Genomic DNA, 17,775 nt, shown 5'->3' on the forward strand with positions numbered 1-17,775 from the left:
TTGAGCAGCCTTCTGCCACAGACACTAGAAACCTGCAGACTTTCCACTGGGAAGAAATGCCTGCTTTTGGGTACGGCTACACAGACAGCTCACAGCAACTATTTCTGGACTAATGCGTAAGTCAGACCAAGATTCACCCTTTGGGACTAAGAGCAAGTGCCATGGCACAGTTCACATCCATATGGCTGAATTCCTTTCATGTCCAGAATAAGCTCACCTCATTTGTTCTGCTCACTGGTCCATGCCATCCCCAAATTTTTCCTGGACAATGCCTAAGAAAGTCCCAGCTGGAACTCATCAGTGCCCTGGCAAAAAGTGTTCATACAACTGAACAGCAGGAAAGGCAGTGCTGGATGGACCCTTTTTAAATGACTAACAGAAGCAGCCAAGAAGGGAAAGTAGGATGTTGCCTCCTAACAGCTGTCCCCTGCCTCTTGGTCCCCATTGGGCAGGCAGGGATGTGCACACAAGACATCAACCGCTACCAATTCACATTTCACTTCACTTTGCAGGGACTTCTCTGGACAGCTATATCCTTAGCACAATTTATCAAGAGTTAAATTCAAAAGGCAGAAAGTCAAAGACCAAATATATGTTTGTCTTGTATTGCTTAGTGCAGCCCATCTTCCAGTCAGCTGTGGACACAGGAAAATTAATATGACCATGCAAACCGAGTAATTTTCTCCCATCTCAGAAAGGAATTCAATCTTTCTGTGAAAGAACATATATGAATGGTGAAAGTAATTTATTTTATGGTGTCTTTTCAGCTGAATGCTTCATCTCTTAGCAATTGTTTTTATACATGCCTAGTACAGCATTTATCTGAATACAGTATCAGTTGCAAATCTACCAGATGTTAAGAAAATACAAAATAATTCAAGATAAAGACAACAGATAAATAATGAGCCTGATTTAAAAAATCTAATGACAATTCTCTTCGGTTTGGTTTTTTTTTCACAATCATTTGTTCTGGATCTAATAATATTTTTTTTTAAAGCTGATTTTAAATTTTATGTGCTGGTCATAACTTTCACATTTTGACACTAAATTTTGAACTGTAAATCAATATCTAATCATCTGACTACTTTTTATAGGTATTCAGTATTAACAAAAAACAGTGGTAAAAAATCAGCACTTCTGAAAATATATGCCATTGATTCAGGTGTCTAAATAAAAATATAGATGCTAACTGATAAGCACCCATGTCCAACTGCCTTGTCACTTAATATTAATGTTGTAACACACCCAAAAAGCTGCACTTTACTCCCTAGTTATGCATACACAGCACTTGAGTTAAAAAGGCCTCAAACATATTTGGCACTACAGTGTTCTTTGCTGAAGCTGTAGTCAACAGAGTGCAACTGAATCCTTCAAAATGGGGTTTCATTTGCATATTTATAACAGATATTACATAAAAGGCTTTGTGATCTATAGTTCAAAACCTGTGAACACCAGAGGCCTCTCAAGCATAATCTGTTAATAAGAAACAGCTAAACATTAAGGATGATTGTGGCCTTGTAGATTGTGTTTGAGGACAGAAAATACAGAGCGGCTTACAGAGCTGATTCCATAAAAAAAACCAAAAACATCATATTCTTTGTAGTGGCTTTGTACATGATGTTGATTGTGGTTTTTCTGAATGACAAATTTCCTGTTACAGAAATAATATCATATGCTATCACCACCAACTCTAATTTAATTGCACTGAGGCAAATGCTGCGAATTCAGCAACGTCTCAGAAACTGCTCATGCTTATGCACAGACGCATGCACACAAATTCCCTTTTATTGCTTTCATCCAAATTAGTATTTGCAAGCTACTATATACCAGCTGGGTACTTTAGCCCATGCTAATGTCAAGGAAATCACACAAGGAAAGGATTCTCTAGTCACTATCTCTTTTTAAAACAAAGACACAAATAATTTTAACAGAAATTAAATATAATGGAATTGAATACAATCTTAATAGAATCTCTAATGTTGGCAATAATTTTATATAAAACTCAGGAGAAAGCATGTGCTTGCATTTTAAAATACGTTTAACTGCACTGTGTGACTGTGTCCTTAAAGGAAAATGCTGTATAAATTTCTAAAACAGCTGAAGGTACTCTTTACAACACAGAATAGCAAGCTGATATCTCCTGTACATCTACATTGTTAGAGTATGATGTGTCTGCTGACGACAACTGCCAGGAAATGGACAATTAAATAGAGGAATACCCTTTTTCGTGTCTTCTCCTTTAGAAAAGGTCGTATAACTGTGTAGAGGGCATGGATATACCACGGCTGATTGACGAAATGTATTCCTCCAAATCGAGCTGGAAAGCTGTCCTGTAAATCACAAAACAAATACACACAAGTCAGCTGACTCTTAACATATGTTGCACATGCATCGACATCAAGTATCTTTTTGTTTTTTTCCAAATGCTTTCATTTTAATAATAACACTTTAACAAGAAGAAGGATTATTCAAAACTGTATCCTCTAAACCGAGCTCCAGCCTTCCAGCCAAGAAGCAAAACACCCTGGACAGAGCAGTGAGGAAGTGTGCTGAGATAGTTATGGTATTCAAATAAAGGTATAGCATTTCTAACCTCCAGAAATGCTTTAACATTTATGATTTGCCCATAATCCATCTATGCAATATATTTTTCTCTTTTCCACTTCTATGGGTTTTATTCATTTTTAATAGTAACAATCTCAACTCTTCTATGTCATTGAAAAGCACTAAAAACGTCCCTTGTTTCCACCTTAAAAGAAAGTGTAAATCTAAACTACTATCCAAAATGTCTCCAATATTATCCATATTTCATAAAACTGAGACTGCATTAAACATTATGCATAAAACGTTATGCAATATCCATGACAGTAATTCTTGTTACATAGTCAGGGGCCTTCTGGGAACTTAAATATAAGGATAGCATATCTGTATTGAAGCAATGATTTTTCTTTTTTCTTGCAGAAAATCAAAAGGAGCAGATAACTCCCTGATATGCATTTTCAATTTCTAAGTCAAGAGAATATGCCAGAGAAGGTTTGGCAGTTTAAGGAGGGCAGCCACTCTGTCCTGGAATGCTATTGCCAAATTCATCGTGTGTCCTCATTTTGTCTTTGCCTGCTTGATCATATGCACAAACAATGCAATAAGCTGCTGCCGTCTCCTATGTTGCCTGGAGCTACACCACTGAAGAAGGAGAAAAGAAGTGTAAACAGGAGAAGCTGATGCATGTCTCCTTTTCATGGGCTATGTCAGCACCTTCTCAGTGAGGAACCTTCTCTTAGGTACACAGACTTACTAAATTAATGGCTTTCATTTGAACCCTAATTCAACAGGTGACCCACTATAGGCAGCCATGGTAGTCACTTAGATCAAAAACAGGTTCCTCACAGCAGCAGCAACTCCCATTTGACAATACAGGTACAAAAAATAAGAGCCACACCTCTTACTGCTCCTCCTCCTGTGTGGATGCAGTAAGGGCAGCTTCAGGTCAGTGGGATCAGAGGCTCAAAAGGAGGCAATCAAATGGTCAGACGAGGCCCTTTGTGCCAATAGACCTATTTTGCCTTCTCTGGAGACAAGACAGTAGGCCATACAGAAGCCTCCAGCAGCCAAGATACAAACCGCAAAACACCATTTGAAGCATACCGTTTTAGGATCATAACAGCACACACCAACAATATGGCCAAGAAAAATATTACAAGCTAAAGAGCCAATCAAGAACTGTCAGATAAAGAAGGCAGAACCTGCAGAAAGGACATCGTAGGGGTCAATAACTAATCAATCCCAATTTGGAGGTAGAAACTGGAATATTTATTGAACATGCGTTTCACAATTTAAGGGTCTTGGGGGCAGGACATGTTAATGAGGAGGATGGGTTATGCTAACTAGGGGATGGATTATGCTAACTAGAGGATTACACAATTTTCTGCTACAGTTCCACAAGTAGTTAACATTTTCCCTTAGCTAGGACCACATGGGGGGAAGAGAACAAAGGGGTTTCTACATGGTCTGACAACACCATCACAAAGTCTTTCCATATCTTGCTGAAGAGACAGGACAATCAAACATAGCTAAATATTAACAAGTCTTGTAATGAGGCTCCTTAGAGTAAAGAGTTTCCAAGCTCCTGCTGTCCACAGCCTGCTACATAATCCTTTTCTGCTGATATCCGAGTTTCAGATTCCAACAGGAAATCTTTCATTAAATGTTTCTAGATAAGAATATACTTTGAAAAAGTACACATGCCTGCACACTAGCAGAACCTCTTTACTTCTGCAAATGTGTTCAGACCTGTGGGAATAATGAAGTCTGAAGAGGTCACTTCCTGCTCTCAAAGGTTCCTTTCACATACTGACAGGGACACCTAACCCAGAGGTTCTTTATATCAGGATGCCACTTGCTTTCAAATTGCAATAACTTGCTGGATTTTCCATCAAGGAGGCAATGTCTTGACAATAATTTACAGGGAGGATAACAACTATAACACACACCACTCACATCTAGCTGGCCATAGCACAACAGTCAATGCAATCAACAGTCTATGTTGCAGTTTTTCTCCAGAAATGTTTGATTAACAACAGCCTTGAAATAATCCTATTGAAAGACTGCTGTAGAAGCCTCCTTTTGCTAAATGCCCAATTCCTGTCAGCAGTGACTGTCAAACAGGATGGTTGATAATTGGACACATAATTCATTCTGTTCAGTATTGTAAATCCCCAAATACCATTTTGAGAACACAACCTATGATGTACAAAACGTAGTAAATTATGTCCCTATCACAGTGATCCAACAAATCCATTAAGGATAAATCACTAGGTGACACCTTAACCTTTAGTTACAGGAGATACAATTCATCTACAGAAGGTTGTGTTTATTTGGATTATCATGGCTGCTGCTCCAGCAAGGAAGTCTGTTGCTCCATGCTGTGTACCATGCACAAAAGAGCACACACTAGAGGTACAGAAGTCTCAGTAGAGCTGAGAGTCACAAAGAAACTGAGGATAATTTGTGAATAAGAAGATCTCAGTAGGCAGACATGTACATACACAGATTCAGAATAGAATGCCAAAGATATTTGTATTTGTAATGTGGGCTCAGAATGCTCTGCATCTTTATAAAGATATAAAATTTCCAGTAGACAAAAGGACTATCTTTAGAAAGGACCACTTTGACACTTCTACTTTTTTTTCCTGCATCTTGGAAACCATTTACATGGGGGATCATGAATATATGTGGAATGATCCTCAAACAGAACATGTCACTTGATTTTAAAAGCCAGTTTGAGTGTTTTTCAGAAATTCTTAAGGCATTTTCTGGAACTAAAGAAGTTGGGTATTTATCAGCTCCCGTGACTGAACTGAGGTGCCCAGATTCAGGAGAACTTCCTAAAGTGTGATTAGGAACCCCCAAAATTTGTGCCAAAAAAAAGAAAGGGTGATTTCGTCAGAATGATCCTCCATTGTACACTGTGCTGGGACTGGAATGCAAAAGCTGTTGAAAGTAGATCTAAAGGTCAATCTCAAAAGCACCTGGTGAGAAAATAAAAAAGCACAGTAAGCAACTACATCTGCTGGAGAAACAGGTGTCAGAAGGTTTTCTGTTTCTTCTCAGATGCATCTGACTTCCACATGGGGATTTGCCAGACAGATGGCCATCCTACACCAACAGCAGGTAGGAATTTCTTTCAAATCATTGATTCTTGTGGGGTTTTATGTAGATTAGGTTACAAGCATGGTGGCAGTCACAACTGCCTCTGCAGACATACTGTATTTCAACAGAAGAGCCTGTAACCCATGAATCACATGAATTCTAAATAAAAGGAATCCCTTGTCAGAAAACAGTAAGAAATGGAGATCAGCCATGAAGTAAGCTGTGCTTCTGACTAGAAAAGCAATAAATCTGATGGGGTATTACCAATCCACTAAAAAGAACTAATTATATATACACAGTGAGTGGATTTTTCTTAGTGTTCACTGTAACCTCTGTTTAAGCAGCAGAACACAACTTTCCTATGTCTCTGATGAGCACAGTTCGGGACATGGCCATACCATTAGTCCTATTAGGGACCGCAGCTCTTGAGATATGAGGCTTACAAGTGACAATTAACAGCTGCCAAGAAAGAAGTAGAACCCTCCACTACTGTCTGCGTGACTGGGTGACTACCAGTGCATGGCCACCACTGGAGAACAATTCCAAGGAAACTGCCTCACCAGGTTTCCATCTCTTATGATATGATTCTACAGACTCACAGTACAGCAGTTTTATCTCTCTGCCAAACCATTTATACAACCTGCTTCCTCTCCAAGGACCCAGCTGCTGTTGCTTGCTACCAGCCTTGGCACATACTAAGAAGCCAGGTTCCTACTTGCCGGGCACAATATTGCATCCTGCGCTAGGCTTGGCCATCACCTGAGCCAGCTCTCAGGGTTTCACAGAGGGTCCCATACTCCACTGTGGCCAGTAGAAACTCTTACAGCACATGTAGTAACAGCAAAACCAGTATATGACATTTTCAACAGTACCTAAGAGATGAAAGTGCCAAATTCCAACCCAAAACCACTGTAGGTCTTCTTAGTGGTCTCAGAACTGTTATCATAGGGATAATAAACATGACCCACCTTTTTCATCTTTACCAAATGCGAAAAATTAAATTACTTCTTAAAGCCCACAGCATTCTCTACTCCTTGAGTATCATGTCTACATTTAAATTTCTAAAGTCTACTTTTAATGAAGCAGCTTTCCTAGCTGAAGTCAGTATAGTAGTCAAATTTGTTTGCACAGTTCTTAGAAGTGTAGTCTCAGAAACTGCTGGGACCGCTGTGCCTTGGGAGCCCAGCCACATCAGAGCCTTACAAGAATGCTGCATATCCCCTCCAAACAGACCATCTGGAACAACCTTGCCACTTACTAACACTGCAAGAGTGCCTGGGCATATATGCTCTGGGGTTATTTTTGAGGTTGGCTGAAAGCCTAGAGACATCTTTCAAAGGACAGTCTAAACAAATATAATGAACACACTCACACACTCTACTTAAGGCTACACTTGAGTGCTGTGACAAATTCAGGCCCCAGCACCTGTAGATGACAACGGGTTGCAAAGTCAAAACTGCAGAAACTGTATCCTCATAACAAAAAATGCAAGTACAAATATCTTAAATGTGACTTAAAAGTTATTCCTTAAGATACTACATTACTTCTCCTTCATCTATTCCAAAAAGTCAAGCACTTCATGGAGAAAAAAAAAGTCATTATGATGAAATAAAATAGTATCTTTATAATAGAAAGATCCATTAGAAAGAAACTGAAGCATTATGTCTGCTGCAAAATGCAGCATGACTAAACTTAGTTTTTATCACGTTAATACGGAAAAGCACGGAAAGAAAAGGCACTGATTAGAAGGAGTATTTCACTTCCTTAGTATTCCAAGAGTACTAAGAGGAATCAAGAGTCACTGCTGTCCACATCAGGAAAGGACACCTGTCTTGCTCCCAAGCTGTAACTTTCACTGCACATATGAAAGAACAAGTCATTCCTAATACTAAACTTCCTGTCAGCATCCATCCACGACATGGGTAATTGCAATGTCTTAAAATAAAATAACTTGTGTGTCAAGACTGATCACCTGTGCCTAAGACATCACTGGGACCCTATCCAGTGGTGAGGATAGGATTATTAAGAGACTGGAAAGTGAATCTGTGGAGTTTAAAAGAATTTGAATTGTTTTGTTTATGAAAACAAACTCTGGAAGACAGATGCTATCTATAAACACACTAGGGAGAATAAACAACAGGTGAGGAAAGACCCTTTCAAAATAAAGAACAATGTTGACACCCACACAACTGACAGAAAGCTCACCACAAACACAGCTATACTGGAAAGTGGTAGACAGCTTTGAATCATCGAACATTCAACAAGCCCGGCTGGGGATCAATAAGTAACCTTAACTCATTTTGAGTCAATTAGTAAATTATGAGGAATCTAAGCTTCAGGTTGTCTAACAACAGAAAACTTTTCCTCTGTCTGTCTCTGCTAAGGTTCTTTAAGGTTCAGATCCAAAGAGAAAACTAAGGTTTCGATGGTGGTGAAATCCTGCTTGATCCCTGGAACAGCTGCACTAGTGATTTCCATCTATAAGACTATGATGTTGTTCTCTCCTAGTCTGAGCTTTTCATTTTTATTAGACAATGTTGAACCATTTCTAAGACAAACAAAAAGTGCCCAAGTAAATTTTTGTTACTGTGTTCAACCAAAAGTGCACTACCTAAAGGCAAATTAACATCATTCACTGACATTCCTACAAAATAAGATGTAATTATCTAGAACTGGATGTTGTCATTTTACTAAGAAGCTTTCAGTGAAGCAATTTGACTTTTGGCAGTCCTCTTCATTTCTGTTAGTCATTTTCTCTTACAGCTCATATAGAAATATGTTAAATTAAATGGGATGAGAAGAAGGATGATATCCATCCAGTGAGGATATTGCTCTTTTTACTAAAGTATCTGTTTTAATTTCAGTCTTCCATCTTTCATTTCAATATGCTACCCATAAAAATCATATATTGTTTAAATTAATTAGGTGGGATTTAAAAGCCATCTGACCATATGTGTCTACATATTTATATATAAATATGATAAAATTTAAAATCTATGGAGATTTTGTGCTTCCACTATTTGATTAAAGGGCTGATATCACTCTCAATTTTTTAATTAGATGGGCTTGATAAAGAAAATATTTTGCATAAAACCTCTCATTTTAATTTGAAATTATTTTATCACTTTGCAAATTAACTTCAATAGGTTTTGATCTGATTTTTTTTAAAGGTTTAATCAGAAATTGTGAAATTATTTTAGCAATTTTTGCTCATTTTGAAAGGGACTTGGAGTTTTGGGCATTGGTCCTTGGCTCATTTGTTTAGTTTGAACACTGAAAAATGAAGGCTTTAATTTTGAAGAGGAAATGAAAAATGCTGTTTTCCAAGGACAATTCTGTTTTCAGCTATCAACACTGTCTCTTTCTAATTCTAAGTAACACTTCATTTGGAATGTGAAGTATTAAAAAGGGGGAAAACCCCCAAAATTTTGCACAGCTTGATGCTATTTTCCAAATCAGCAAAGCCATAAAAATAAGAAAGATGGCAGAAGTAGATTCGTCTATACTGTTTTCTATCCTGTGATGAAAATCATTCTTTACAATAGGCAATTAACAGAAGGTGATTTCTTCTACAGAAATGCCCATAGGGAAAAAAAAAAAAGAGTCTGTTTTCCAGGCAGCTTGTGAATGTTTTATTAGATTAAGATTACAGACAAATTGAAAAAAACACTATACTGCTAACTGCTGTGCATAAATACTTTCATAAACTGGTGGAATAAAAATAATGTGGAAAATTACTGTTCATAAAGGATTACACACTCAAATTCCTCAAGGCAGAAGCCTTTAGCCAGGGACAGTATAGCAGGAGCTGAAATGCCACACTCGCATCTCAGCTTATACCACCCTCATCCTGAAGTCACCCTCTTTTAGTCAGTGAGACTGTCCTGATGCCCAAACAGCCCTTGGTCTCTGCCGCAACTGCTGACCACAAGATTACTGTCATAATGCTTTTCATCACACAGAAAGCCCCCCATGGGCCTCAGGTCGTTTCAAAGAGGAACATCAGTAGTTATCAGCCTGACCACTTGCAAATGTGAGTAGGCTAAACAGCATCTTATCTAGAATTGCCTTAGGGGAGCTACAGTTATTTGTTCTGTTTTATTCAACCTAAATGTGATCTCTTGTGTTACCTCACATTTTCTCCATAGCAGAAGGAAGAAAGGGAAACTCTAGGATAGGGTAAAGACAAGGACTGTAGGAAACAGTGACAAGGCAGAAACCACAGAAATAAGATAAAAGTGAGGAGCAGTAGAGATTAAATTAAAAAGTAATTCAGGGAGAGATATCAAGAAATTACTATGATGCACAAGGGAAAAACATAAACATCTTGTTCCTTCTCTAGTCCCTCTTCAAAATTTGCACAGGAGGGCAAAGAAAGAGAACTATAAAGTATTCCTACATGGAGGGCTCAGGTTTTACAGTCACATGTCAAGACAGATTTTGCAGATCTAAACTCAAATAGGGTAAATAAATACCAAATCTTATGCCTTCCATGTAATTCGAGTATATCATCCCAAGTGACAATCTCCCAGAAGAACCAGAGCCAGACTAAGGATCTTCAATTCAGGACTGGCTTCCGTCAAAATTTGCAAGAAGCTGTATCTGAACCTGTCACAACAATGGGGTGCACAGGTCTGCAGATGGATAGGGTGAACAGATACTGCACAGAGGCAAAAATGCACATTTTCAAATAACATTGCATAGCTTTGCATTGCAAACAAGTTACTGACTTAAAAGATACCAATTCTTCTACCAGAATATTCACTTTTTTCCCCTGGAAATGGAGAAATTCTAAACTGGTGCCTACAATTTTATTTTCCAAGGCTCCTCCAAAAATGCAGACTACCCTTTTATAAATTTCAATTTACAATAATACAATAAACTGAAACCTAGTGTTTCAAGAGTTATTTCATGAGCCATATGTTTCCTCATACTAGGAGGAATCAATCTCCATCACTGCAGTAGGCACTAAGAGCAGTAATCATTTTAGCCATCCAATTTTAATCTGTCACTCCATGCAAATGAGAGTCCTGAGAATTGAACTGAACCATAAAATTGGAGGATAGTGATTTAAGAAAAATCAGCTGAGGATAGCCACTGAGATCCAGAATGCAGCATAATTAAGCTTTAAATTACTGGGAAAACTGAATAACTGACTTGAGATCCATTAATAAGTATTATATTTTATTAAAAGCAGAGGTATCATGAACTATGCAGCATACATAGTTTCAAGAGGTCAGTTCCCCACAGTACAAAACTATTTCCAGTTCCAAAAAGTGTTCAAATGTCTTTATCATAGTACAGAATGAAGATTTATTTCAGCCTTTCAGCTTCAAGAAAGCCTCAGTCTGAACTGCTCAGCTACACTTTATCTTTACAAAGGTGCTTGAAAAGATATGGTTTCCTACATGCTAACTCCACTTCAGCTTCCCTCTTCTGCACTCCTGAACCACTGTTAGTGGTACACACACGTAAAATGCACCTGGGAGTCTGGGGAATTTCAATATCGTTTGAGGGAGAACTGTCATTCAAGTTAGTACTCTAGAGGACCATAAATCACTGTTGTTCAAGTCTAACTTCAGACATTAACCCCTTGTCTTTGTAAAGCCATACAAACACGGCTGTCTCTGTGTTAGCTGCTACGGAGGAAATTCCATTAGTAAAAACAGAGATTCACAACAACTGGACAAATAAATAGTTACATGGTTTATCATGAATATCTAGGACAAGGCTAATATGATTACTGTGCTATCAGGATACGCCAGTAACGAAGAAATGTTGATGGCAGGCTCTCTCCTAAAATCACACTTCTGAAACTCCTGAAAATTCTTATCCAAGGAGTTGGAAGCTCAAAATCAGAAATGCAGATCTCTTCTTGCTAAGATAAAAGTGGAAAACCCAAGTGAATCTCTTCTCAGTAAGACAAATTAATAGTAGCCTCAGTTCACACTACATGCATACCCACAGAGGAAAGAACTGAACTCTGAAACTGTCCAGAATGCTGCGTCCAGTGCTGGGCTCCCCAGGACAAAACAGACAGCAACATACTGGAGAGAGTCCAGCAAAAGGCCACAAAGATGACTAAGGAATTGGAGCATCTCTCATACGGGCAGAGACTGAGAGAGCTGGGAATGTCCAACATGGAGGAGAGAAAACTCAGGGGAATCTCAGCAATGTATATAAACACCTGAAGGGCAGGTGTAAGAAGATGGAGCCAGGCTCTTTTCAGTGGTGCTCAGTGATAGGACCAAAGGCCAGGGGAACAAACTCAAACACAGAAGGTCCTTCTCGACATAAGGAAACCACGTAAGACCACATAGTTCTGAAAAAGTCAGACACTGATGAAAAATATAAAATCACTGAGGTTAAATGAGGTCTTTTTAGCTGGTATTTTCCAAATAACTTCACTTCCCAAAGTTGTGCTATTTTTGAAGCTCATCACCAGCCAAAGTAACCAGGGTGATGACAGACTTCTCTAGGTAAATAAAAAACTGATTTGAAGATAGACGTTAATATTTACCCTATGTAATGTACTCAAGCTTCTTGGCTTGCCTGAGGTCATTCATCTTCTCATCACAAGTGGCTTACAAAAATGTGCATGGCTTACTCCACCTAAACAAAGGTTCGTCTTTCCTGAAAACCCTGACACTTCATGCATCACACTCTCTGAACCAAGATTTACAAAACTTAGCCATTGCCAAGTTGTCTGCACAGCAATGAACAGGCCCAGTTTACAAAGGCTGGGAATGAGCTGTTCCCCCATTTCTAGCTCAACACACACCCGTGAGCCCAGATGTCAGAGCACAGTGATATCAGAGGACAATACAGGCATCTCACAGATCAGGAAAACTCAGCAACACTCATATTAACTTCACTCATTAACGAAACCTCTAAGAAAGAAGAACAAAGTTCAAGTTCCATTTTCGAACTGACAATTTACTGCTATGCTCTTATCCCTACCAACCTTATAAAGGGCAGTTGCATCTGAAAGTATGTCTTTTTCCAAATAGAATATTACTAACAAAAGATACTGCTTTTGCATATGTACCATCTTCAGATGTTTGTAACTAGAGGTTGTAAAATGTTTATTACTCTACTCTTAAAACATTATTCAAATTGTAGCATTTTAAGTCCAATGCAATATACTAAAACAATGTAACCTATTTTTTACAGACAGCCTAAGAATGTGCTCAAAAAGATCCTTCTTCCATCTCCTCCCATTCTACTTTGCTGATTTGGCCACATTCTGATTTGCAGCCCTCTTCTACAGCATGGCTTAAATTTTCTGCTTTCCTATATTATTGTCACTGCAGTGCTAGTGGTTAGCACTAACCAGAGAATTAAATCTCCAGCAGAGGAATGATGACATATGGTATGCATGAATGGACTTAATGGAAGGCAGAGACACCCTGTTGGCTGCCTCTTACTTCCCATCCATTAGCACCACACAATGCATTGTGCCATGCTATCCAGCACATACATGCTATTAGTCTCACAACTGTGAAACCGTCATCCACCTGTCATTCATGTTACAGCTGTAAACACCTCTGCTGTGACCACCATGTGTACCTCAAAAGGAGCCTGAAAATACAAAACTCCTCACTTCAGTAAGAATATCATTAAACCTTAAACCTTAAACCCTTCTACTTCTGCTTAACTGAACAGTCAAGAGTCATTCCTCAGTAACTAAGAAAAGTGACATATGACGAGCTGAAGCAAAATCAATGCCAATGTTAATATAAGCAGACATGGCTTTTTACAGCCTGTCCATTCACAAAGGGATGCTGTTGTTGAGGGTATCTGGAGGCAATGTCTCAAAGCTCTTGCACCTGTAGAAATAGTTTAAGCAACCAAAATCTTCTGTTAAGTACTAACAGATGCTGGGTCACAGAAGGAGACAAATATAGACCCAAAATATACATTTGCTAGACATAGGATATTTTCAATCGCCCACAAACAGAACTGCATCGAAATCTAAAAGGAACATGTCAAATAGAATGTATGTGTGTCTGTGTCTAAAAATCATTATGCCTCTAACATCAAATTCATGTCTTAAATAATTTATTAACATGGATAATTTGTTAGTTTCCAGTAGCCTATTTACTTTAAATTAAAACAGATTTAAAAGCTCAGACTATCAGCATTAGGACAAAAAAAAGGGAAGGCATTTTCTATCTAGAAACCAGAATCAGTTCTTTGTGCCCTACTGGTAGATCAATTATGTATTAGAGCTGCTGCTGCTTGACTTTTAATCCACATTAGTTCACAGACCTTGAGCAAATTTGATGTTACCATATTAAAAAGGGAGAGCACTAGAATTAGCTATACATAAACAAAAAGGAAAACAGATCAAGCAAGGGACCAATTAGTGTGCCAGATGCTGACAATGGAGAGAGGGGCTGCCTACTGCCAGCACATAGGGAAATAAGAAATACACAGATGATTCATTTAAATTCCCTTAAATGTAATAAATCCCACCTGGAATAACCATGATATCATTTTTAACATGTTTCTTTGTTACTCTAATTTTTGGCAAATCAGGCAAAGAAATCTGCTGATGTATATATATGTGTCAAATGCAGTACTCTATATCTAGAATACCTGTTCTCATTCTGAATAAACAACACTTCAAGCCCCATTCTAGATATCAGAAACCAGCTGCATGCTTAGCCATTCAAAGATCCTGGCTGTGTATTTACTGAAATAAATCATTTAAAGCAGTACTTCAGTCAGCTTTGCTCATTTTGGAGTCCGGCTGATAAATCTTGACATGTAGCCGAAACATTAAAAAGTCTTCCATTTTCTGAACCCAAATTCCTGCATCATCATATCCACTACAGTCTTTCAGCACTAAAATTAAAAGCAAATTAAGTGTTTTGTGACAAGAATGCAACAGCTAAATCTGCCAGTATACAAAATGCAAAGGCTACACCTTAGAATTTAAGTTCACTGGATGGAGGGGAAGAAGGTATCTACCTTCTGGGGGAGGAGAGGGGAAATTATCTCAAAATGCTTGCTAGCTATTGCTACTGACCTAGAAGCTGTAGTTTGAGTGCTCTAAGGTTTCATTTCCTTACAAAGACAATGTTATTTGGTTGAAATATTTTTTCCTACAGTGCACACTAGTCTTTCCTGGAGATAGGAACAGATACAGCCTAGAGGTTTAATGGGGACGTAAAGTGTCTGAATGCTCCACTCAATATTGGCAGCTTTGCCAAAATGAAACATTTCAGTTTTGACTCATTTGATACTTTTCTATGGAAATAAAAAAAAAAAATCTAAAAAGCAGACATTTTACATAAATATTTTAATTTAGTCTTTATGGAAAATCTGTGATTCTTCCTAGAAAGGCTGTAGAGTCAAAAGGTTATAATGTTTCTGTTTAAATTTTTAAAAGAACTACAGTGGCCTTGTTTTTGCGCATAGGAATGCAGCATCTTGAACCTATACTAATGGATTCCATTCCGTTATTTGCTGTGATCATACAAAATGCAAGCTTACACCAGGATCAGAAATTGAATTTCATGCAGATCTGATATGAAGAGTTATGTAATGAAATAAATATCAGACAAGCACTATCTTGTGTGCCCAAAGACACCCTCAGCATTCAAACAGATTGCTTTGTTATTCTGAGCTGCCACAGTGCTGCATGCTTCATCGCCCAATCCTGTGACTGTGACAGACCTCACCTGCAAAATGAGGCCATGCAGGTTTAACCTTCTGGTGGACACCACAGAGCTGTCCAGTGGTTGTTGGCACTTCAGTAACTGGTTCCTCTCCTCTGGCTCAACTCTGCCCCTCAGTTCCAGCACAACTGAACAGTTGGTATGCTCACTGAAGCTGCCAGCTTTCAGCAGAAAAAATCAACTAAGAGTCCTGACCACTTCTGTTGTATAAAGTCCCATGGTGCCATTGTAGAAGTAGATGCATTAACCTCAATGTCTTAGTCAAACAACAACTTGAAGAATCTCATTCTGCCTATCTAAATTCTGTATATACTTTCAGCTGACATAAGCATTTTTACAGCAGCATTCAACTGCCTCAAAGTGTCACCAAGAACTGAAAAACACGACCACTTATCTGCTGCAAGATGTGATTGTGTCAATACTACAAATGTTTAACACTGAGAAGATAAGTAAGAGTTAATAGCAAGTGGGTCTGATGAGCTCAGCTAACTCCGTGACATTCCAGTCCTGCAACACCAGCCCGCAAGGGTGAGTGCAAAGATCTCCAAAGCAATGTTCTTCACGTACAGCTCACTCACTTGGACTCACTGTGGACTTGCACTATGTTATCGTATCAGTTATACTCCATCATCTCTGACTACAGAGACAGGCCTTTCCCTACTAAAACATACCATTAAAAACACCAAGATACACAAAATAATATTCTACAAAATCCCAAGCAGCATCTATACTGCACAATTAGAAACCCAGAAATCAGCACCCAGAAACATCTATGGAGGAGAAACTCAATTATCTATACTGTGAAACTGTCAGAGTAAGTCATAGCCACCTATCCCTCTCCCAAACCATTATGAAGGCAAACACAAATCAAGCATTGTTTCCAAGATGCTCTTTGGACGTAGCAATCTGTTTAGGTTAACAAAAATATTAATAGTCAGGACATAGCCACTACAGCAGGAGGGAGCAGCCCTGGGCATGTCTATTTTATTAGTAAATAGTTATACTCTCTTAGAGAGTTCTCCACTGGCAGTTTCCCATTGAAAAACAGCAAGAAACTCAGGAAAACATGAAGCAATTTTAAATTATTATGCCTCATAAAAAGAAATATATTCAGTTTCAAATGTAGGCTTTACACAGAATAAACCTTTTAAATACCGTTAATTAAACAGAGAGGCTACTCAAGCACTATGAGGTCTGTTGTGTAAATACATGTTAAGGAGTCTTGAGAGCTGTTTTCATCCACTGCACTGACTTCTACAGAGTAGCCTATTTTACAAAAATTAGTGTCACGCAAATGTTTCTGTTCATATCCTATCTGTTGAAACTTCTGTTGTCCATATTCCGTACAGTTTGAAATGGTGACTAGAAATGGCTGCAAGATATAAATAATTCTCCAAGTAAAATATGTGTAATTATTACTTTCTTAGTCATCAGGTCTTCAGCATCACAGTTCCTTTTCAATGGCACTGAGTAATGTACCATCATTTGTTTTTAAGGTAACCGTTATGTAATTAAGTTCTGCCATATTCTCATACCTATTACTCAGCAGGTAGTTCAAGGGTTTAAACCTTAAAAGACTGGGATCAATAACAACCTTGGTACATGGGAAAAGTGAGGGAGAAGAGCCCAGATCTGAATATCACTAACAAGTGATGGACACCAGCGCTCACTGATCAGGAGACTGGGTGAGAGCACGCAGGGGTTTTGGAGAACCTCAGCTACAGTAACAACTCACTGCCCCTGAGGAATTGGACTCTGCATCCGATGAGAATCAAGCCCACTTTGAGTACACAACTAATAAATCCAAAGTAAATAATAATCCACATACGGGGTTGTAAATGTTGATGATAATAGCTATTTCTGATGGTTTTACAGAGTAACGCATCTGAGCTATGAGATATTCCATTTTCAAACAATGTACCTGTCTGGAAACAGTTCTCTACTACTGTCTGCTGAATGCTTTTCTTTGAAAGAGGTTTCATAAGAATATAATAAAAATAACTTATTCCCTATCATCAGCAGCGTAAACAGCACAGCCCCAATGGGAATAGGAGCTAGGCTAACAGAGAAGCTGAATTCATAGTAAATAAATAATGTGATCAAGACCTTAGCATGGTTTTGCATGTCACAGAAAAAAAAATCAATTTGCAAGTATTTTATACCTTTGGAATAAAGCTCTTCCTCATTGTGTTGGGTTTTTTTGACAATAAAGTAAATACAGATGTAGATGAGTTCACACAAAAATAAATTATCTTTTCTACAACGCTATCGTTAAACAAGTTCACAGATTAATATAACCCAGCATCAGTGCAAAAACCTTGCAATGTGCATTCCATTAGAGCATGAAGTTTATAAAATAGAAGCACTGTTACATGATTAGCAGGCTGTATATAGTTTTATACAGTCCACACAAGACATGGTTCTTCCCTGATCCATATCT

The 17,775-nt window shown here is 38.3% G+C and overlaps 1 protein-coding gene across 1 annotated transcript in view; it reads right to left on the reverse strand.

Annotated features, from left to right (window-relative positions):
* The window catches only part of CLVS2 (clavesin 2), a 59,708-nt gene that overhangs the window by 14,517 nt on the left and 27,416 nt on the right, over positions 1–17,775 (reverse strand). Inside the window, exon 3 of the mRNA XM_032683366.1 lies at positions 2,220–2,330. Within this exon, the coding sequence (XP_032539257.1) occupies positions 2,220–2,330 (111 nt within the window). The remainder of the gene's footprint in view (positions 1–2,219; positions 2,331–17,775) is intronic.

Source organism: Chiroxiphia lanceolata, chromosome 3 (assembly GCF_009829145.1).
Source record: "Chiroxiphia lanceolata isolate bChiLan1 chromosome 3, bChiLan1.pri, whole genome shotgun sequence".
NCBI classification, from domain to species: Eukaryota; Metazoa; Chordata; class Aves; order Passeriformes; family Pipridae; genus Chiroxiphia; species Chiroxiphia lanceolata.